At 42.2% G+C, this 23,708-nt stretch overlaps 1 protein-coding gene across 13 annotated transcripts in view; it reads right to left on the reverse strand.

Moving 5' to 3' along the window:
* The window catches only part of LOC144504391 (CAP-Gly domain-containing linker protein 4), a 226,452-nt gene that overhangs the window by 16,398 nt on the left and 186,346 nt on the right, over positions 1-23,708 (reverse strand). For all 13 annotated transcript variants that reach the window (XM_078229631.1, XM_078229633.1, XM_078229629.1 and 10 more), the window contains one exon: positions 16,676-16,751. In XM_078229631.1, coding sequence (XP_078085757.1) covers positions 16,676-16,751 — 76 coding nt within the window. The remainder of the gene's footprint in view (positions 1-16,675; positions 16,752-23,708) is intronic.

Raw genomic sequence — 23,708 nt, forward strand, 5'->3', positions numbered from 1 at the left:
TAGTTGGCCCTTTAATTGTCGGCGGTTGCATGCTTGTGCAATGACATCAGGAAGCCCAAAGTAATCTGACGTTGCTTTTTGTTGGGTCGGGTTGGACGTGAGCCCAACCTCTAAATGTAAAATTCTGGCCATGCTTACATTGGAAAGGGTACATAGGCAGGCAACAAGATTGAGTCTCAAGTATAAAGAGGTTGATTGACGAAGAAAGATTAAGACTTGAGCCTTATAGTCCTGAAAATCAATGATTGGGGGGACCTTATCCAAATGGGGAAAAAAAAAGTGCCATTGAGACCTTGCTATGATCTTTACAAAGCCTTAAAAGTTTCACTCCTATCCTACAAAGTAAGTTCTATTCTGATCAGGACATATAATATGACAGAATTTTTTAAAATTTCCTTTGCCCAGTGGTAGAAAGGTGGTTGGCTGACTGTTCCATTCTTGGTCTGTTGCCTTCATCTGGCCACCTGCCTGAATCAAGCAAAAACCTCATTAATCCATGCAAATTGGGATCTCATAATGTGCATAGATCTCCAGTGGCATTTTAATGTCCTACCGGGCAGAATGCATGCTATGGGCATTCCATTCAGTGGGAAAGAGAGAGAGGCCTGAAAAGGTTCAAATTATTTTTGTTAAGTGATTTCTTTTGCTAACTCCATTTTTTTCCCCCTTCTAATCTGTAGATTACAGACCAATGTGGCTTCTGAACAGCATCGATGCTCCCCCTCCACCCTCCACCCTCCCATCACCACACCCTCCTTCCATGCCCACCAACTTGACTTCTGACTAGCCAACACAGTCTGATGTTTCACTGTTCTCAAATAGCAGCAGGATGCCCAATTGTGGAGTGCAGAAGATGGCCCAATCTAATATGCAAACCATTCATAGAAACCCTTTTTCAGATAATCCCTAGAGTGACTGTCCTGCACAAGTTGATATTTCTATTCAAAACAAATTAAGCTTAAAATTTGTATTAAAAATCTAAAATTGTGAAAATAATACAAAAGGTACTCTACAGTGCTCATAGGTCGGAGATGTTCAGTAAACTACTCTCTTTTAGACATTGGTACTTGAATGCAGGATGTGGAAAAACTTTCTCGGATGTGATCAAAGTGAAAACCTTCATGTGTCAATACCAAAACAAGAAATTCGACCTTGAACCCACTACTAACCTTGATATGACAATCTAGGATATAGTACTTAAAGAAACTTTGTGACTTTTGCTGTACTGAATAAAACAACACATTGGGTGCTCAATGGTCATGCTTAAAATTGTGTTCCCACAAACCATGAGAATGAAAGATTTGTTTCATAACCCCTTCACTGAGGTTTATTTGGTGCTCTTCCAAGCTACATGCCCTCTTTTACTTGTTTCAATTTAACGCCTGAAAGAAACGGCTCTTTTATTCATTTTTCTTACAAACATAAGTGCAATCTCCTGAAAAAAGTATCAAATAGGTTTTTTAAGGATGATGTATTTTCACATACCGGAAAATTTATGGACCTAATACATCCAGAGCTTTGCCAAGTATGCAACATGGAACTTTGCTTCAATGGATTATCAACCAAGAAATTCCATAAAGACTGAGAGATAATCTTTCAGGTTGGCTGATGGATTTTTAAAGTTCAGCAATAAGGACATTATTTGAGGAATTGACCATTTATTTAGAGAAAAGTTTTTCTTTTGATAATGAAATACTTCTCAAAGTGATTTAGTTGACTGTAGCAATGATACAGCAGAACTCACATAAATGCATTATTTCTACTGTTAATTGGACAATAAATTCAAGAACTTCATATCTTTTGACATATCCTGCACAAATCCAATTGAATTCAGAGAATAAGAACCAATGTGATTGATTTTGCTTCGTGTCAAACGGCAATGAAAGAAAATATTTTTTAAAATTAGTTAAAGGCATTCCAACTTGTTCTTATACTTCTGAAGCAAGGCATCGGTTTCATTAGAATCACAGTTAAAGCACAGGAGACCATTCAGCCCACCATGGCTGTTTTGGTTCTTCAGATCCACTTTATCTCTCTTTCCTGAATTCCCTCTATCCAATTCCCTGTTTAATTGCATTCCCTATTGTATCTGCTTCCAACGGCCTTTCAGGCAGCACATTCCAGATAGCAATAACTCAGGTGAAAAAAAGTTTCTTCACGTATAGAACCATAGAATCCCTACAGTGCAGAAGGAGGCCATTCAGTCCATTGAGTCTGCACCAACTCTGATAGAGCATCTTACCCAGCCCCCCTCCCATCCCCTTAGCCCTGTGTATTTACCATGGTTAATCCACCCAAGCTACGCATCTTTGGATACTAATCACCAATGGGCAATTTAGCATGGCCAATCCACCTAACCTGCACATTTTTGAACTGTGGGAGGAAACCAGAGTACCTGGAGGAAACCCATGCAGACATGGGGAGAACATGCAAATTCCTCACAGTCACTCAAGGCCAGAATCGAATCCAGGTCCCTGGCACTGGGAGGCAGCACTGTTAACCACTGTGCCACCGTCATCTCTAGTTTTTGTGCCATTCACCTGAAATCTGTGTCCCTTGGTTACTGACACTTCTGCCAATGGAAACAGCTTCTCCCCCCTTATTCTATCAAAACTATTCACGATTTTGAACTTTCTATCAAATCTCAACTTTATCTCCTTTGTTCTTTGCAGAACAACACCAATTTCTTCAGTCTGTCCACATAACTGAAGTTTCTCATGCCTCGTACCATTCTAATAAACTTCTGCTGCCTCACCAAGGGCTCAGCAGCCTTCATCAATTACAATTGGAAACAATACTTCAGCTGAGCAGAACTTTCTTGTTATTGTACTTTGTCCCTTAATTAATGAAGCCAAGGATCCCATATACTTTTTAAGCAGCTTTCTCAATTTGTCCGTAGCTTTCAAACATGTGCGCTCATACTCCTCTTGCATGCCTTCTATGTCATTTAGTTTATATTGCCTCATTTTATTCTACGACAAAAATGAATCATTTCACATTTTTCTATATTAAATTTCACCTGTCTTGTGTCTGCCTACTTCACCAGTCTGTCTCTGTCCTACTTGCTATCCTCCTCAATGTTTACTACATTTCTAAACTCTGTAATCTGCAAATCATACTCTATATACCCAGGTCACTAATCTATGTCAAAAAGAACAACTTACATTTATACAACAACATTAATGTCGAAAATACCAAAGCATTTTACAGAGAAAGGATACCCTATACCAAGTCAAATGAGATAGATGAAGAGAGGAGACTGAAAGTTTGGTCAAAGAAATGGATCTTAATGGGGATCTCTAGAGAAGGAAAAACAGTCTGTCCCTCTTAAAGGGAAGCTGTGCTGAATCAAAGGAGGCTGCTAATGTTTTCCAATGTTGCAAATGGAGAGAATGGAAGTCAAGCACAAGGGCAGTGAAAGGGCTCCATAATTCACTGACATGGTGCTGGAGGCCTGAGTCATGGAAGTCCACAGAAGAGAACAGCAACATTTATGGGGGCAAAGGAGCCCTCCAGATCCACCCTCAGAAAAGAGAAGCAGCAGGTGGTCAAGGAGATCAACTGGCCCTGAGAACCAGGCAACATGAAAGAAGTTAAATGTTTGCACATGGGTGATGATTACACCTCCTATCCACCATACCACCATCTTCTTATGCTACTTAATGTACCATATCCTCATCACTCAACCAGCAGCAGTACCTAGCATTCAGGAACCATGCCCAGATATTCACATATTCTACCTTGTGTGTGAGGAGCATATCTGTGTGCGTTAGGGTTGAATGTGTGTGTGAGGGTGAGCTTGTGTGAAGTTGTATGTGTGGGATGGGGATGAATGTGTGTGTGTGTGTGTGTATGTGGGGCGGGGGGGGGGGGGTGGAGGCGGAGAGGTGGGGGGTGGTGAATGTATGTGTGTGTGTATGTGAGGGCCAAGATGTGGAGTTGCTGGTGTTGGACTGGGGTAAGCACAGTAAGTAGCTTCACAACACCAGGTTAAAGTCCAACAGGTTTATTTGGTAGCCCGAGCTTTCAGAATGCTGCTCCTTCATCAGGTGAGTGCCACCACTCACCTGATGAAGGAGCAGCACTCCAAAAGCTCGTGCAACCAAATAAACCTGTTGGACTTTAACCTGATGTTGTGAGTCTACTTACTGTATGTGAGGGGTGAGTGTGTGTGAAGTTGAATATATGTGTGCGCGAGTGTGTGTGTGTGCGTTTGTGTGTGTGTGAGAGGGGTTAATGTGTGCGTGTGTGTGTGTGTCCATGCGTGTGACGGTTGAGTTTGTGCATGTGTATGAGAGGGGAGGGGTGAGTGTGTGAGTTGAATGTGTGTGTGTAGTTGAATATATATATATATGTGTGTGTGTGTGTGTGTGTGTGTATGTGTGTGTGTGAAGGGTGAATGTGTCTGATGGATGAGTGTGTGTGCACTTGTGTGAGGGATTAATGTGTATGTGTGTAAGTGGTGTGTGTTTGTGTTTGTGTGTGTTTGTGTATGTGAGGAGTGAGTGTGTGTGTGTGTGTTTGTGTGAGATGGAGGAATGTTAGAGAGGGAGGGGAGAGTGTAGGTCTGGCTCGCTCCAAGTCTCAGGGTTGTCATTCATCCTCACACCCACATCCAACAGACACTCTCACAGTAGGTGAGGGTGAGTGAGTGAGTGAGCACCTTGAGAAAGGGACTGAGCTGGACACACACTCTCACCCTACCACTCATTTTTCTTATTGTCAATTTACTGTTGTGGCATTGCTTTGTTCAGCAAGTTGTTTCTTTTCGTATGTCAGCTTTACTTTTGAAATTCGTATTTAATGTTGTATCAAACTTTATCTTTCAGATTGGACATGCCTGTTCTACACTATCCTCCTCATAGTGCAATTCATCCAAGTTTTGTATTGCCCAAAAAAATTGAAATTGTGTCCTGTACACACAAGATCTAGGCCATTAATATCCATTAGCAGAACAGGGGTCCTAACGCCAAACTTGAGGAAATTCACAATAATCCTTCTTCCAGTCCAAAATGCAACCATTAATCACTATTCTGTTCCATTCAGCCAATTTTGCATCCATGTTGGTAGTCTACCTTTTATTTCATCAGCTATAATTATCACAAGTCTCTTGTGTGGCACTTTATTAAAAGCCTTTTGAAAGTCCATTTACACCACAGCAAGAGCGTTACCTCATTAACTCTATCTGATACCTCATCAAATACTCAAGCAAGTTATTTAAACATTATTTAACCTTAAAATTCTGTGTTTGCTTTCCTTTATTAACCTTCAATTCTCCAAGTGACTAATAATTTTGTACCAAGTTATAATTTCTAGGCCTTTAGAACTTCCCTAGTGCTGGCACCAGTAGCACTATGAACCCAAATTTCACAGCTACTGTGTCTACCTTTAAACAAATCTTCGGCCAGAATTTCATGCTCCCCACCGGCAGGTTTTTAGGCTGGGGGGGGGGGGGAGGGGGAATAGGCAATTTGTCCTGTGCCAGTAGATGTGCTTATCAACATATCCTTCTATTCCTTCTTTGAGTGTGCACCTTCTCCTCTAGACACAGAAACCTTCATGTTACAGAAAGAATAAACAAAATATTAACATTATGATTGTTATTACAAATAAAATGCACCAGTCTCCAAAGAGTGCTTCAGAACAATAACTATTCTTTAATGTATTCAAAGCAATTGCAATTGGCATTTAGGGTGCAAAAATTGTTCTGAATAATTAACCTGAATAGATTGAATGAATGAATCTGTGAAGTAGATCTTGTACCATCATGATTTGTGACGTCTGAAAGCCCTTTATATTCTTGCAGTCAGTAAGTCAATTATTTTTGATGAATTCCTCAATTTTTAAAAAATCTTTTTGAGTCTTAATTATACTTTTGGTCCTTTTCTTGGCTTTCTTTCCTCCTTACTGTTTCTCTTTTCTATAAAATAGAACCTTTTCCTATTTCATCTCCCTTCTTTTGCACCACAATGCAGTCAATCATCATGCCTAGTTTCCATAGTTACCAACACCAACAGAAGCATACCTGGCACGTACTAGAGGAAGGAAAGAAGTAACTGCCTTTTAAAACAATGTACATATTCCTCCCGATGAAAGGTCTTTACCTAGAACATTGACCTGTCTTATTCCCTCAGATGCTAGCTAACAGGCTGCACGTTGTCAGCATTTTCTACATTTGATTCATCTGTTATAAATATAGGTCTTAGGGTGATAGCTGATTTTGGAATGCAAAATTCCTCCTTATCAAATACTCCAAGGAGTGAATCTTAATTTTTAATCTAGCGGATCAGCCACTGGTTTTGTACAACCCGATTTCAACACTTGTGCCAGGATTTTAATGCAACAAACTTCTTCCCCCAAATTTTTTTCCATGTCATACAATCAAAAAGTTCAAAGTTTGTCAAGGAGACATTGAATAATAAATAAATTAATAATGAAAGAAACCAGCAGACAGGAATAGGCAAGTGTGTAAGATGCTGTGGGAAACAAAGGAGAGGAAGAAGACACAAGAAAAGCAAAAAAAAAGAAAATTATTGTCGTAGAGGAAAAAAGACAGAAAATTGAACAGTAACACACAAACTTCATGACTGAAGGGGAGAATAATTTTTGAAAATGATAAGTGAATATACATACATGCAATATATCAAATTCTTTGCATTTGTTTATGTTGTGTCTCACACTGTCAGACTTTTCATCGCACAATGTTATTTTCACACCATTATTATAAAACAAGGTACGCTCTAACTCAGGGTCACCCCCCACCCCCCACCCCCCCCCCACCTCCCCACCCCCCCACTCCCGACTCTTCCCCCCCACCTCACAGGTCTCCCAGATTCCCTCTACCCTCTATGTTCGATTTTTCCACTAGTCTATTTAAAGAGAACGGCAAAATAAATAAACACACTGGAAAGCATCTTCAGGGCATTTAAGGCCATGGTTGAGGCCTGCATCCTCAGTGGGTCCTTACTTGCATATCATTGTGGATTGAATGCTTCCTTTCACTGTTGTTGTTTCACCAGATTGATGATGAGGGAGCTGTAGGCTTTTGAATCCAAAGCCCTTGTTTGGGGTGGTCAAAGATTCCAATAGAAACTAGGTCCTACAGGAACTGGTGAAGAAGACTAGTTTTCAACTTATCTGGATTCCAACCAGCCTCCCATCCATTGACTTGTGTCTACACTTACCGCTGCCTTGGAAAAGTGGCCAGCATAATTAAGGACCCCACGCATCCTAGACATACTCTCTTCCACCTTCTTCCGTCGGGAAAAAGATACAAAAGTCTGAGATCACGTACTAACCGACTCAAGAACAGCTTCTTCTCTGCTGCCATCAGACTTTTGAATGGACCTACTTCGTACTACCTGTATATCCTAGCTATGACTGTAACACTACATTCTGCACTTCTCCTTTCCCCCTCTATGAATGGTGTGCTTGTCTGTATAGCGCGCAAGAAACAATACTTTTCACTGTCTACTAATACATGTGACAATAATAAAATCAAATCAAATCAAAATCATTCTTGGAACATCAGTGATTCAAGGATCCCCTTTCTAATATTTTCTTCACATCATGACGGGTTCCAGGCCCTCAGATCATCGTCTGAACATTAGCAAATCACATCCATACTAATTTCATACATAGTATGTAGCTTTGATATGGAACATCTTCCTCACCAGCTGTGTCTATCTAGTACTTCAAAAAAGTAAGACATCATTAAACAAAGATAAAGATAATCAAGACCACTAATTACTTATTTCATGAATTATAATAACATAATTTGAATCAGGAAATACTACAAACATTTCTGAATAATTGTTACATGACATAAAGCAGATTTGCTGGCATACATAAAAGGGCTGGGAATACTGCTAATGAACTGGGCCATGGAGGATGATCTTGAAGGAGACCAGTGACTTCTAAAAAGAAATTCAAACTCCCAGTTATTCACAGAAAGAATTATGTCACAAGGTTTCACGTTTTAAACACAAAATCCTTTACTGTACAAGAGTTAAACAAAGCAAGTACTACCATCTTAACACAACGGTTCAGATTTTTACCACAGCCGAGAGCCTCTCCATCATGGCGAAAATGATGGAAGCAGCTGAAAACTTAAGTCCCATCCTCACGACACCAGATTAAACATGGGTAAGGAAACCTCCTTCTGATTAGCACATGCCGCTCCCCTCAGTTGATGAATCAGTATTCCTTCATGTTGAACACCATTTGGAGGAAGCACTGAGGATGGCAAAGGTGCACATTGTACTCAGGGTAGGGGGCTTTAATGTCTATCACCAAGATTGGCTCAGTAGCTCCACTACTGATTGGGCTGGTCAGGTCCTAAAGGATATAGGGGAAAATATATTTGACCTCATACTTACAAACTTACCTGCCACAGATGCATCTGTCCATGATCATATCAGTAAGAGTGACCACCACACAGTCCTGGTGGAGATTCATCCCATCTTCATATTGAGGATCCCCTCCATTGTGCTGTCTGGCTCTGCCACTGTGCTAAATTGGATAGATTGTGAACAGATCCAGTAACTCAAGACTAGGCAATGGTGAGGCGACGTAGACCATCAGCAATAGCAGAATTGTGCTCAACCACAATCTGTAGCCTCACGGTCCGGCATATCCCCCATTCTACCATTACCAACAAGCCAGGGGAAATCAACTCTGGTTCAACAAAGAGTGCAGGAGGGCATGTCAGAAGAAGCATCAGGCATACCTAAAAATGAGCTCTAAATCTGGTGAAGCTACAACACAAGACTACTTGCGTGCCAAACAGTATAAGCAGCAAGTGATAGAGAGAGATAAGCAATCCCACAACCGACGGATCAGATCTAAACTCTGCAGTCCAGCCACATCCAGCGGTGAGAGATAGTGCATAATTAAAGAACTCACTGCAGGAGGAGGCTCCACAAATATCCCATCCTCAATGATGGAGGAGCCTAACACATGACTACAAAAAAAAAGGCTGAAGCATTCACAACAATCTTCAGCCTGAAGTGCCAGGTGGATGTATCAGCCTCCTCCGGTTGAACCCAGCATCACAGATGTCAGTCTTCCGCCAATTTGATTCAATCTATGTGATATCAGGAAAAGGTTGAAGGCATTGGATACTGCAAAGACTATGAGCTCTGACAATATTCCGACGATAGTACTGAAGACTTTTGCTCCAGAACTTGATGCGCCCATAGCCTAATTGTTCCAGTACAGCTACAATGCTGACATCCAGCCAGCAATGTAGAAAATTGCCCAGGTATGTCCTACATACAGGAAACTGGATAAATCCAACCCTGCCAATTACTGCCCCATCAGTCTACGCTTGATCATCAGTAAAGTGATGGAAGGGGTCATCACAGTGTTATCAAGTGGCACTTACTCAGCAATTATCTGCCCACTGATGTTCACTTTGGGTTCTGTCAATGTCACTCGGTTCCTGACCTTATTACAGCCTTGGTTCAAACATGGACAGAAGGGCTGAACTCCAGAGGTATGGTGACAGTGACTGCTGTTGACATCAAGGCCACATTTGAGCAATTGTGACATCAGGGAGCCCAAGCAAACTTGGAGTCGATGGGAATCGGGGGGAAACCCTCCGCTGGTTGGAGTCTTATATAGCATAAAGAAAGATGGTTGTGGTTGTTGGAGGTCAGTCATCTCAACTCCAAGAAATCATTGCAGGAGTTCCTCAGGGTAGTGTCCTAGGCCCAACATTTTTCAGCTGCATCATTGATGATCTTCTTTCCGTCATAAAGTCAGAAGTGGGGATGTTCACTGATGACTGCACAATGTTCAGCCCCATTCATGACTCCTCAGACACCAAAGCAGTCCACGTCCAAATGCAACAAAACCTGGACAATATCCAGGCTTGGGCTGACCAATGGCTTGGAACATTTGTGCCATACAATGGCCATCTCCAACAAGAGAGGATCTAACCATCGCTCCTTGACATTCAATGGCATTACCATCACTGAATCTCCCACTATCAACATCTTGGTGGGTACCAATGTCCGGAAACTGAACTGGACTAGCCATATAAATACTGTGGCTACAAGAGAGGTCAAAGGCTAGGAACACTGTGGAGAGTAACTCACCTTCTGATTTCCCCAAAGCTCGTCCACACTCTACAAGGCACAAATCAGGAGTGTAACGGAATACTGTCACTGGCCTAGATGAGTGCAGCTCCAACAACACTCAAGAAATTCAACAGCATCCAGGACAAAGCAGTCTGCTTAACTGGCATCCATTCACAAACATTCACTGCCTCCACCATCGGCACACATTAGTATCTATGTATACCATCTAAAAGATGTACTGTAGGAACCCAGCAAGGATCCTCAGATAGCACATTCCAAACTTACAACTACAACCATCTAGAAGGACAAGGGCTGGAGACACATGGGAACACTATGACCTGAAAATTCCCCTCCAAGTCACTTATTATCCTGACTTGAAATATATCGCCATTCTTTCACTGTCACTGGGTCAAAATCCTGGAACTCCCTCCTGAAAAGCTCTGTGGGTGTGTCTACACCACATAGATTGCAGCAGCTTAAGACAGCAGCTCACCACCCCCTTCTCAAGGGCAATTAGTTTTTTTTATTCATTCATGGGACATGGGTGTCGCTGGCTGGGCCGGCATTTATTGCCAATCCCTAGCTGCCTTTGGAGGGTAGTTGAGAGTCAACTGCATTGCTGTGGCTCTGGAGTCACATGTAGGCCAGATCAGGTAAGGACGGCAGATTTCCTTCTCTAAAGAGCATTAGTGGACCAGATAGGTTTTTTCAACAATTAAAAATGATTTCATGGTCACCAGTAGATTCATAATTCCAGATATTTGTTATTGAATTTAAATTCCATCCCGCTGTAGCGGGAGTCAAACCTGGGTCCCCAGAACATTGGCTGAGTTTCTGAATTAATAGCCTAGTGATAATACCATTAGGCCATTGCCTCCCTGATAGTCATGGATAACAAATGTTCACCTCACCATTGAAGCCTACATGATGTGAATGATTTTTAAAAAATGGCACTATCCATTTTTGCAGGGGCGGGTATGGGAGCAGGACTTATTTTACACATGTACTTTAGGGAGGATGTTGCCCATTTCAATCACCAGCTCCCTCCGCTGAAGTAGGATTTTGGTAACCTTGGACTGTGAAACTGTACATGTGCTGTTTAGACTTGGTAACATTGCTCGCTATTTCATTCGGTCTGTGATATAAACCTGAGGGTTTCCAATACTAGATTAGTGTTGCATGACTGATTTCATAGGCCCTTTTTATTCCAGTAAGGTGCTGTTCATTTCACTGATTGACAGCTCCAAGTGGTTAGAGTCTATGATGTGGGACTATGAATTTCAATTAATGTTGTGATAAGGGATTGAATACTTGACTAAACTGTTTGTTGCTGTAAAGTTTTATTTAGTTGGAGGAATGCAAATTTAATAAATGAGTTTTGTGAATGAAAATGTTTGTTTCAATAGTGAAATTTATATTATGAAATAGACACTTAGAACTTTGTTTATAGAACTCTATTTTGTCTGATTTCTGCATGAGGTCTGCTCATAGTGGATATTGGGTGAGTTGTCATGGTACGTGTGAACACAAAGAGTGGTGGGTGGGATCATGGGTTGAGATGATTTGGCACTAAGTTGGTTAAAAGGGCTATTAAGGGCATGGGGTTATCTGGGGCATAACTTGGAATGAGGGTAATGACAGCCCATGGAACTGGGGGTGGGTAACAGGTGGGTGACATGAGTTGGCATGGGAGTGTGTAGGGAGGTGAGGGCTGGAGAGATGTTTCACATTATATTCTTTATTTTTAAACATTGGACACCGTGCCGGATCTCCAAGGCAGGCTTTGCACCCACCCCTGCATCTGACAGTTCAGCTCTTTCCAGGTTACTTGCCTGACTTGTAATTCAACCCACAACTCCCGGGCTGAATATCCAATGTCCGGGCAGCCAGGTTTGTAGAGCTAGGAATTCTCCTCTGTCTGTGCACCCCGACCATGGGTGAAAATCTGGCCCGATATACTTCAAAAAGCACTTAGGTTTTAAATCCGAAAAACTCAAAAGGCCACTTCCTGTTTTATTTTTTTCCACTCACGAGTCCCCTACTCTTTACAGGATCTTGAGCATTCCTTCTCTTTTCCAGGGACCAAACTAAAGTTTGCCACAGCTCTCAGGAATTCACTTTTATTCTCCTCAATGTTTCTGCTATCCTCTGAGGCATGACATTTTTTGGGGTTCTTGCAGTAGCATCCGGCTAGGCGAACCTTCCAACTCTTTCAAAATCTCAAGTCTGTGGACATCCCAGGTCAAGCATGGGCCTCTTTGCTTTTCTCATTCTACTGGGGGGGAGGGGGGGGGCGTGGGATTTACCTGTCCCGCCCACTACGGAAATCATAGCCAAGGATGGCAGACCATGCAAAGGTCCATTGACCTCAGGCAGGATTTTCCGGTTTTGGAGTGAGCACAGCTGGAAAATCCCGCACTATAACTCCAAAGTCAGAAAATACATTGGCTTTCTGATAGCTCTTTGATATTCCTCTCCAAGTCCGGCAGACTTCTCCATCTCCTTATCTCAAAGTTCCCACCATCTGCTGGCAATGTTATCTTTCTCTCTTTTTCAAAGCTGTTTCTGGGCTCCAAATGCAACTACCTGATTCTGAGAGATATCAAAAAACTAAAGCCAAAATAAAAAAACTATTTCCCTGCAATTTATCACTATGGCAATATGGCACATCTGAGAGGTCACAAATAAAGATCTAAACTAATTAACTTCACCTTCCCTTCGATTCTGGGGCCTACATGAATAAGTTATTTCTCTAATGGGGGCAATTACCAAGAAACCTATTGTTTATTATCTTCCCACTTTCAACTCTTACCTTGTTAAATAAACATAGGTTACCTTTTGAACTGCAATTACTTTAGGCCAATTTACCAGGCTCCCAAGCCAGGTGCTTCTATTATCTGCCTGTTATAGTTCAATGCCCAAACTAAAAAGTTTACTTATAAAACATATGAATTATGAAATTAGACATTTTCGTAATCCAAGTTCAAAACAAATGTATGTCTGATATAGTTATGTAAATGGCCACAGTGCACTCCCAGTTTAGCAGTAATTTATAAACTGTGCTTGCAAGCCACAGGACAAGAAGTTATTTAGGCACATCAGTGAGGTACTATAAATAAACAGTGAAAGTGAGGTGGCAACAGAATTACACATGATCATTCAGTAGCTATGTACGTCACAGGATACATCAAATCCATTCTGATCTAAGAGTTCTTGATGCTACTAAGTTGGTGAAAAAATTAAAGCAAGTGGACTGTTCTTAAGTATTAAGATTTCTTTGATGAATGCTTAGCTCCCTTTCAACATCTAGCACCTTTTTCTATTTGTGACAGAAAGATCATGGTGTCAAATTATAACTACATGTTTCCAATTTCATCTGATATTTTTATTGATAATTTGTTGATAGGCTTGACTTGACAAAGAATGTGTGATCTTGTTGCCACCATTAATAGATTAGTTAGTGATAATTCATGAATTTTCAATGGCACAAAAAAGTCATCCAGCAAAACTGAAAATATGAATAGTGAAATCTTCCTGGTGTTGTGGGCACTTGGTTGATTACTGGGATGAAGTGATGGTCTTATGAGAAAGTTTGAGCAGGTTGTACCTATTACTCATTGATGTTTAGAAGAATGGGAGGTGATCTTATTGAAACGTATATGATTCTGAAGGGGCTTTAGTGGGGGTAGGGGGATAGTTACTGAGAGGATATTTCCCTTCATGCGAGAGTCTCAAACTAGGGGGCGCAGTTTAAAAATAAGGGGTCTCCCATTTAAGATGGCGATGAAGAGGAATATCTTCTTTTAGAGGGCCGGTAATTAGTCTTTGCAATTTTCTTTCCCCAGAGAACAGTGGAGTCTGAGTCATTCAAGGCTAAATTAGATGGATTATTAATCTGCAAAGGGTCAAGAATTATAGGAGCAGGCAGGGAAGTGGAGTGTCCCTGGAGAGAGAGCCTGTGCTGTCCATAGGCACCATTAAGGCTTTCCGTACCTGTTGGGCACCGCAGGGGCTGGAGTGTACCATTGACCCTTTTAATCACCCGTTGACTTGATGTTTTAAGTTTCATTTCTGCTATGTTTCTGTTTCGGGTGGTTCCGCTTTAAAGGGCTCCCTTCTTGCTTTGTCCTTCAGTTTGTTAAATTTAGTTTAATTGTTTTGCCAAAAAGAATGGCAGCGAAGTGGAGTTAATGATATCAGACCAACCATGATCTGATTGAATAGCAGAACAAGCTACTTAGGCCAAAGGGCCAACTCCTGCTCCTAATTCATATGATCTTTTGATCTTATATTGAATAAGTGTGAGCACTAAAACTGTGACCTCAAAGATTTGTTCAACTAAGTTAAAATTTGAATCCAATAGCCTTCCCATTGCCAAGAATGCATAGCACCGTTATTGAAATTTCTCCCACCCCCACCTTTCCTCAGCCCCACCAACTCACAGCCATGCATTTGGCATCTGCATTTCAATGCTAACTGACTTCCCAAGCTTCTTCCCACACAAACTTCAAAATTCTTCTGCTACATTATATTTTGTTCATCTATCATTCAGTTACTGCTAACTTCTTTCCCGCTGTCTGGAGCATCTCCAAAATCTACCTTCCTGACTATCCCTTTAGTCACCTGGGGAGGAACTTAGTCAATTTAAAATAAGGAAAGATACGGTAATGAAGAAAAATAATAGGGAGCAGGAGGCGTCCTGATCCGTTACGCCCAGGATTGCGGATGGATAAATCCCTGACACCTGAGTTTGAGAGGGAGGAGGGGGGCATTTGGCAGTCGTGGTGCTCAATGAGGCGGGTATATGGAGGTCGTGGGGGTAGGGTGGCTTCAGGTTATAGAGAGAAAATCTTACCTTTTACAAAGTTACATGGCCTTGCCTCATTTCAGTTAAACCTGCAAAGCTCAATATATCAGAGGCTTCCAGCCAGGCTAAAATATTTAATTGGCCTCCTGGGACCACATTGGCTGCCTGCCCCTCACTCCACATCCATTAAAACCACAAGTGGGAGGTCTGGGGTTGAATTTAAGGTTTTTAAAGTTTTAAAATCTCACCCAACCCCAACACACCCATTTTTAGAGGGTTAAAAATTCAGTCCATTGTGGTAAAATCACTTTAAATGCTTTATTTTCCATATCCTGAAATACCCCTCAAGCTCCATGCTCCACCCACATCCCTTGCTATCAACTTCAATCTACTGCATGCCTTCCCTCGCTCTGCTTTGCCTTCGATAGCAGATGGTAGCTGTATATATCATTTAAAAAGAATTAACAGAGAACATTTTGCAAATTTGTAGTGCAGGCTTTGCAAAAGTATACCTGTTACTCCTACTGATTAAAGTTGAATAGCTTAAAAACTGTTACCCTTAGAAACAAACCCTGCCATTCAAAACTGAAATTAAATATAAAGGTTGATTTTTGCCTTAATCATAAATGTGATTAAATTACATACATTTCTAGGATTCATTTTATTCCATCACTTTGAAGGCCAGATACGCCAGCAAAGGAGATGTGGAAAAGGCTAACTTTGCCTCACCTAGCCATAAAACACTGCATTATTATTTGTGGTGCGCTAATGTATTTCCTATTTTTTTCAATAAAATTGTATTTGCATTCCAGAAATCCAGCCTTTGTGAATAGATTATCCAGAACCACAAAAATTAAAATGGTAATCCACACACAAACTGCTCTGCTGCTGGATTTGACAAGATAGCACATTCTTGAATATTGTCAAATCCAGCCTATGAATCAACTCGCAGTTTGGGGAAAGCACAACTTATTTATTTACAGGTTAAAACTATACAGAGGCTTGCAGCCTCATGGTTGCAATCAGCTCCCAAGATGACTCTACAAAAGCACACGCTACCAGGGTGATCCCAATCCCTGCTCTCCAAATGGTTCCCCTTGTTCTGCAGTTTGATCATTAAAGGGACAATCACTACGCAGCGAAAATTTCAAAATATTGTGGTCAAACACTGACACCATGATCCTTTTGCTCCCCAGTAGAAAGAATTCACTTACCCTGAAGATGTTCAAAGATAGCTTTTTATATGCACAAGTTGAGGAATATGAACATTTCAGAAGATGATGACCGTGAAATTAGGCTCCGTTACACCACTGATGCTGGTGCCATAGAAAGCCTGATGGCCTATGCGACATCCAATACTGAGGAGGGCATTGGTCTGGACATGTTATGAGTGTGCCAGAAACTGCAGGAGAGGTTCTATCATGATGCAATTCAGACCAATTTCATGCATTTTTCAGAAATTTGGGCAGGTTTTCCATTCTGAGGTCAGAACACTGACGTTATGGTCACTTCCGAGCCCAACACTGCACCACTGCAGTAATGCACACGCATTGCAATTTTAATGTGAAAACCAGTTAATTGTCCTAGGATCACAATCGCCAGCCAATTAGTAGTCCATTAAAAAGTTATATAATACACCAAAAATACATCCAATAACTTTTGTTAAAATCTGCTGCCTGAGAGAACAATCAACAATAACTGTTTATTTGAAAAGAATGGAAAGGAAAGCTTTCCGAATTGATGTTGAATGTTATGTTATTAAGAAATTTTCAACATTGAATGTTACCTGCTTGAAGCATTCTTTCTTTTAATCTCCCTTGGTGATGGAAGAGCAGATGGGGTGCTATAACTTCGATGGAAGCCTAAACGTAAGGAGAAATTACCAGAATGAAAGAGCCTACCAGCATTTCTTGCATTTTTTATAACAAAGTATAACAAACATAGTATAAACAGATATAAAATAATTTAATCCAATGTAGAATTTAAGTATAATTTGCATGATATTGACAAACTAAACAATGTCCTCAAAAATGTGCATTGCCGAGTATAGAATGGTTAGGAGCACAATTGGACCGGGACATGTCAGTAGGTGGTCAAAAATGGGAAACGCGACTGGCATCTTTCTGGGCCGTTTTTTCTGCGTAATCAGCCTCGCGCCGGGGAACAGCGCGAGGCTGGTTACAATATGCAAATACTGATTTGCATCTATTTAGTGAGCCGGGATGCAATCGTCCGGGCTCACTAATGTTTCTGATCCCGGTGGAGGTCCACACCAGCGGGGACCACGTATGGTCCCCAGCAATGGGGAACAGGGATGATGGCCTCGCTGGTGGGACCAGGGGCCATTGAGGCCCCCTAGAAGGTGGGGTGTAGTAGGGGTGCCCCTTGGGCAGTGCCAACCTGGGACCCTGACAGTGCTAGCCTGGCACACTGTCACTGCCCACTGGGCACCCTGGCACTACCCACCGGGCACCAGGCAATGCACGGGCACAGGGCCAGATGGGGGGAGGTAGGAGGGGAGGGGGTGGGGAAACTCTGCATGGGGGGGTGGGGCTGCTGGTGGTGCCGGCACTCAGAGGCTATGTCTGTCCATCATTGTGTGTGTGTGTGTGTGTGTGTGTGTGTGTGTGTGTGGGGGGGGGGGGGGGGGGGTGGAGGCAGGCAATTGGGGAGATGGGTATGGGACTGGCAATATCGGTGTGTGGGGGGGGGGGCAGTGGAGAGTCTGGGCCAGCAATCGGGAGGCCAGTGATCAGGGGGAACCGATCTTCCACATACTGGGAGATCGGCGCATGTGCACTGGCCCCCTCAGCAGTCTGCTGGCGGCCTCTCATATGGGATTAGGCCCCGCCATCCCCCCCCCCCCCCCCCCACCAGGTGTGAATCACTTGACAGCCTCTGTGCTGCACGGAGTGCCGGAAATTCATTAAACTAAGCTCGCCCAAAATATGGGCATGTAAAACTCCCGTTTTCCCGCCCGTTGGGCCACTTAGTTTTTTTTCAGAAAATAACGTCGTTGATCAGTGGTGTCCATGTCAGTTTGCTGAAAGAACTCAGCTAGTCCCTTTCTCCTGCCCTTTGCCCAAAGCCATGCTATTTGTTTTCACTTTTCTTATCCAATTCCTGATTATATCTCTCTCCAGCGCACTCAGTGCATTCCTAACCACTCTCTTGGTTCTTTTGCCAGTTACCTTAAATTAGTGTCGTCTGATTCTTGATCCTTCCACTAATGAGAATAGTTTCTCCCCATCTGCTCTGATGTACACCTCAAGATTTTGAACCTATCAAATTTGCTCTGATCATTTACTTTTCTAAGGAGGAACAAACCCAGCTTCTTCAATCCATTATTGTAACTGAAATCCCTCATTTCAGCAATGATTCTAGTAAATCTTTTCTGCAGCCTCTCTAAAGCACGGGAGTATTACCCACCCATTTTTTGGGCGAGCTTAGTCTAATCCCATTGAGAGGCTGCCAACAGACTGCTGAGGGGGCCAGTGCAAATGCGCCGATCTCCCAATATGCGGGAGATTGGTCCCCCCTCTGTCATCCATTATTATGAAGTGCTTCGAAAGGCTAGTCATGACACGAATCAATTCCAGCCTCCTTGAATGCCTGGATCCACTACAGTTTGCCTACCACTGCAACAGGTCCACAGCAGATGCCATCTCCCTGGCCCTGCACTCAACCCTGAAACACCTAGATAACAAAGACACCTATGTCAGACTCCTATTTATTGACTACAGCTCAGCCTTCAATGCCATTATTCCCACGAAACTAATCTCCAAACTCCATGGCCTGGGCCTCGGCTCCTCCCTCTGCGACTGGATCTTGAACTGCCTATCCCGCAGACCATAATCAGTAAGGATAGGCAACAACACCTCCTCCACGATCATCCTCAACACCGGTGCCCCACAAGGCTGTGTTCTCAGCCCCTTACGATACTCCTTATACACCTATGACTGTATGGCCAAATTCCCCTCCAACTCGATTTTCAAGTTTGCTGCCGACACCACTGTAGTGGGACAGATCTCAAACAATGACGAGGCAGAGTACAGGAATGAGATAGAAAATCCGGTGAACTGGTGCAGCAACAATAATCTATCCCTCAATGTCAACAAAACGAAGGAGATTGTCATCGACTTCAGGAAGCATAGTGGAGGGCATGCCCCTATCAACAGCAAATGGGGATGAAGTAGAAAGAGTCGAGAACTTCAAGTTTTTAGGTGTCCAGATCACCAACAATCTGTCCTGGTCCCCCCATGCCGACACAATAGTTAAGAAAGCCCACCAAAGCCTCTATTTTCTCAGAAGACTAAGGAAATTTGGCATGTCAGCTACGACTCCCACCAATTTTTACAGGTGCACCATAGAAAGCATTCTTTCTGGTTGTATCACAGCTTGGTATAGCACCTGCTCCACCCAAGACCGCAAGAAACTATAAAAGGTCGTGAAGGAACCCCAATCCATCACACAATAATCCATTGACTCTGTCTACACTTCCCGCTGCCTCGGAAAAGCAGCCAGCATAATTAAGGACCCATGCACCCCGTACATTCTTTCTTCCACCTTCTTTCGTCAGGCAAAAGGTGAGGTCACGTATGAACCGACTCAAGAACAGCTTCTTCTCTGCTGCCATCAGACTTTTGAATGGACCTACCTTGCATTAAGTTGATCTTTCTCTACACCCTAGCTATGACTGTAATACTACATTCTGCACTCTCTCGTTTCCTTCTCTATGAACAGTATGATTTGTCTGTACAGCACGCAAGAAACAATACTTTTCACTGTATGTTAATACATGTGACAATAATAAATCAAATCAAATGTTGTGCCCAACAATCCTGTCACGTCCAATCAAGAGTTTTATCATGGTTTATCATAACTTCTCTATTTTTGTACTCTATACCTCTATTTTCTCAAAGTAAGTTACACTTAATTGCCACTTTTAAAAATAGCTTCCACAGAAAGTATCCACAGGTTTGTTCTCTCTCCACAGATGCTGTCAGATCTGCTGAGATTTTCCAGCATTTTCTGTTTTTGTTATCCATAGCTTGTGTCCTGCAAATATGTTAAACTTGGGTTTTTTTGGGTCCCATTGGTGCAATCGTGGTGTAAAATCTTTGTGTAATGGGCGTATGAGCTGAAATACTTAAAAATCTGAGCAGTCATTAAAACACAGTTTAGCCTGTGCAGTCTTCAGCAATAGACTGGAGCAGCAAACAGATGAGAGAGGAACAAATGTTCATCATTTTCACTTACTTCTCTAGTAACTTCACTACATGTTTTTATTATTCTATCATGGGATGTAATCTCACTGATAAACCCTTTATTTGTTGCCTATCCCTAAGTGCCCTTGAGAAGGTGATGGTGAGCTGACTTCTCAAATTGTTGTAGTCCAAGTGGTGTAGGTACATCCACAGGTCTGTTAGGAATGGTCTTCCAGGTTTTTAACTCAGCAACAGTGAAGGAAAGGCAATATAATTCTAAGTGACGTTGATGTGAGGAACTTGCTAGTAGTGTTCCCATGTCTCTGTTGCCCTTATACTTCGAGATGGTGTAGGTCAGGGTTTGGAAGATACTGTCAAAAAAGGCTTGCTGCAGTGGCTGCTTTACATCAGTGGTAGAAGGAGTAATATTTAAGTTGGTCGATGGGTGCGAGTTGAATCCAGGACAAGCGAGTTGGGCCCAGGACACCACCCTGAGGAACTCCTGCAATGATGTCCCTAGCAGAGATGATTGGCCTCAACACAGGACTGGCAATTGTCCCAGATTTCCTGGAATCAGTCCCATATCCCAGGTGTGGGCTCCCTGGGATGCCATTTATCCTGGATTTCTCGTTTGTTGTTGCCGGATCATGGCTGGTGGCTGCGCATGTACAACTCAGAACTGACACAATGTGCATGCACAGCCATGAAGGAGCAGCAGCACACGTGGCCGGTACCACTCTCCTCCTGGCTTGACAGGTTGGGGATTGGGTTTTGGGTTGCAGGATTCCAAACCACGAGGTTGCAGTCAGGGGGGTGGGGGTGGTCTCAGATAGATAACAATGCTAGACCCAGCTTAAGGCAGGGTGGGCAGCAACAGAGCAAGCTCCAAAGTTGAGTCTCACCAGCCACCCCTGCTGTTCAGGCTTCTCCAACAAACCTCGTGGGCCTAAACCCCCATCCTCGGGTCTTGTCAGTACCCACCCTTCCTGTTTCACCAGTCTTATCAGCACATCCCACTCCCCCCACTCATCTGGTCTCACTAACAACCCCAACATCCCTTGCTCCAGTGAAGTGTCCCTTATTTTCATTCCACCAGACTTGGTCACCCTGCTCCTAAAATCATAGCCATCTTCCTTTAAGCTAGGCATAACTCCAAGCAGTGGAAATGTTTCCCCATGATTTCCATTGACTTCTATTTTAATACTGCTTGATACTTCACAAATGCTTTCTTGATATCAAGATATCAAGGGCAGTTGCTCACACCTCACCTCTGAAATTCAGTTATTTTGTCCATGTGCAAGGTTCCAAGGATGCAGACATGGAGCTGAGTGTACCTAGCGAAACCCAAACTGAGCATCAGAAAGTAGGCTATTGCTCTTCAAGTGCTGCTTGATAACACTGTAGGTAACACCTTCCATCAATTTGCTGATGATTGAGGCATAGATGGGGCAATAATTGACCCTGGATTGGATTTATCACACTTTTTGTGGACAGGGCATAGCTGGGAAATTTCCCATATTGTTGGATGGATGCAAGTGCTATATTGGTGCACATGCCTTTATACTAAAGCCACACTGTTGTAAGGGCACATGGCTTTACTGCATTCAGTGCTGCTGGGGACCTCAGGAGGAGGCAAAAATAGATCATCCATTTGCTTCTTCAGGCTGAAGATGGTTGCAAATGCTTCAGACTTGTGTTTTGCACTCCATCATTGTGATTGCAGATGTTTGTAAAGCTTCCTTCTCTGGTTAATTGTTCAGTTGTTCACATCTATTCATGAATGGATGTGGCAAGCCTGCAAAGCTTTGAAGTGATCCACTGGTTGTGAGATCGCTTAAGCTATGTTTATTGCATGTTGCTTCTTCTGTTTAGCATACAAGTAGTCCTGGTTGTAGTTTCACCAGGTCTTCGCAATATTTTTATTATCCTGAATTATCTCTGTGTAGACACCATCTGGGCTCAGAGGGCAGAATGGAATAGCACAATCATAGAAGAACACAGAGATTCATTGATGCAGACCTCACCTCAATAAAATCAAAAGAAGAGACGCCTGGCTGTGGGAGCCATCAGAACATCCAGATAGGTAACCTGTGCCAACTGGAAAGAGGCTACACTAGAACTATGACTACATACATACAAGTGTTCATACTTGGAGCAGGAGGAGACCACTCAGCCCCTCAAGCCTTCTCCACCATTCAGTAAAATCATAGCTAATCTGATTGTAACCACAACTTCACATTTCCGCTTACCCCCAATAACTTTTCACCCCCTTACTAATCAAGAACCTATCCATTTCTGCCTTAAAAATATTTAATGAATATTATACTATAGAATATTACTGGGAAATGTTCAAATATATCACCAGGGCTCAGAACGTAATACACTTGGTAGCCTCTCTCTTGCTTCCTTTATCATCCTGGTTCCCAGCACATTTCACTCCCTTAAAGCAACACATTGATTAGTAGGTTTTCACACTGTGCTCTGGTTAAGGCTATCTCTAACTTGGGATCTTGCACACAGCAATTACTTACATGCACTACCTAAAACCCCTTCCTGCGCTTTAACAGCCATACTTAACAGTGGGCTCAGATAAGTTCCTATCTAAAATAGTAATTGGGGTCCTCTTTATACCAACATTAAAAACTCTGACAGTTCAATCTTTACTCTCACAAATGCTAAACACCCACAATCCGAGCTTCTTCCTTCTGCAAAATGCTTTTAAAATATCTCTCTTCTGTTATACTTTTGGTCCCCTTTTTGATTTCCTGTCCTTGTTCTGACAGTCTTCTTCCAATCAAATACTTCTGAGCTGATGCTTTACGGGAGCAGAACCATACAAATTCTAGCTGTTCTGGCACTCATTATAAATGTAAACAAAGGAAAGACGCTATAATTAAAGTTCACAGTGTCCATGAAATTTTGCTGAACAAATTAAAGAAAAATATCAAGTTTAATTTAAACTTAACTTTTTCAGCACAGCCATCTCCATTAAGTCTAATTTAATTCAAAGCAACTCGAGGCATTTTTATCAACATTCTTCCATTATTTGGCTATGCAGTCCAGTGTTAAGAAATACCTAATGCACTCTAACAGTGCAATAAATCATTGTCAATTTGGCTCAGTCACAAAACGTGCATCAAATAGAAAAATAGGCTATCCTTTCAAACATCACCCTGTGAAATGAATGTTGATAAGGAAGGCTGTGCATTTTTCCCCTACTGGGAAATGGTCTAAACATGTGAAGAAATCAAAGAATACATAGAAATGTCATGGATAACTGAAAGGATAGAAAGTAAATTGCAAAGAAAATTCCTGGATTGCAATTAGTTAAATTGTGCTTGCACAATTTTCAGAATCAAATTTTGTCATTAACATGAAAGATTCCACTTCATAGCATGTCTCATTTAAGCTTGCAGATTTTCACTGCATGTATCGAGCCATTTATTCACCAAAGTATGCAAATTCTTTATTTCTCAGTGCACGTTCAATGCAGGCAAAATACTTCATACTTGTTAATGCAAGTAATCAGTGTTAATCGCAACAGACATGTCCACCCAAAGTGTAATAAGCCTGAATGATTATGCGCAGTTAGATCAATCAACCATGTTCTGG

The sequence above is a fragment of the Mustelus asterias genome, chromosome 15 (genome assembly GCF_964213995.1).
Source record: "Mustelus asterias chromosome 15, sMusAst1.hap1.1, whole genome shotgun sequence".
In the NCBI taxonomy this organism is placed as follows: Eukaryota; Metazoa; Chordata; class Chondrichthyes; order Carcharhiniformes; family Triakidae; genus Mustelus; species Mustelus asterias.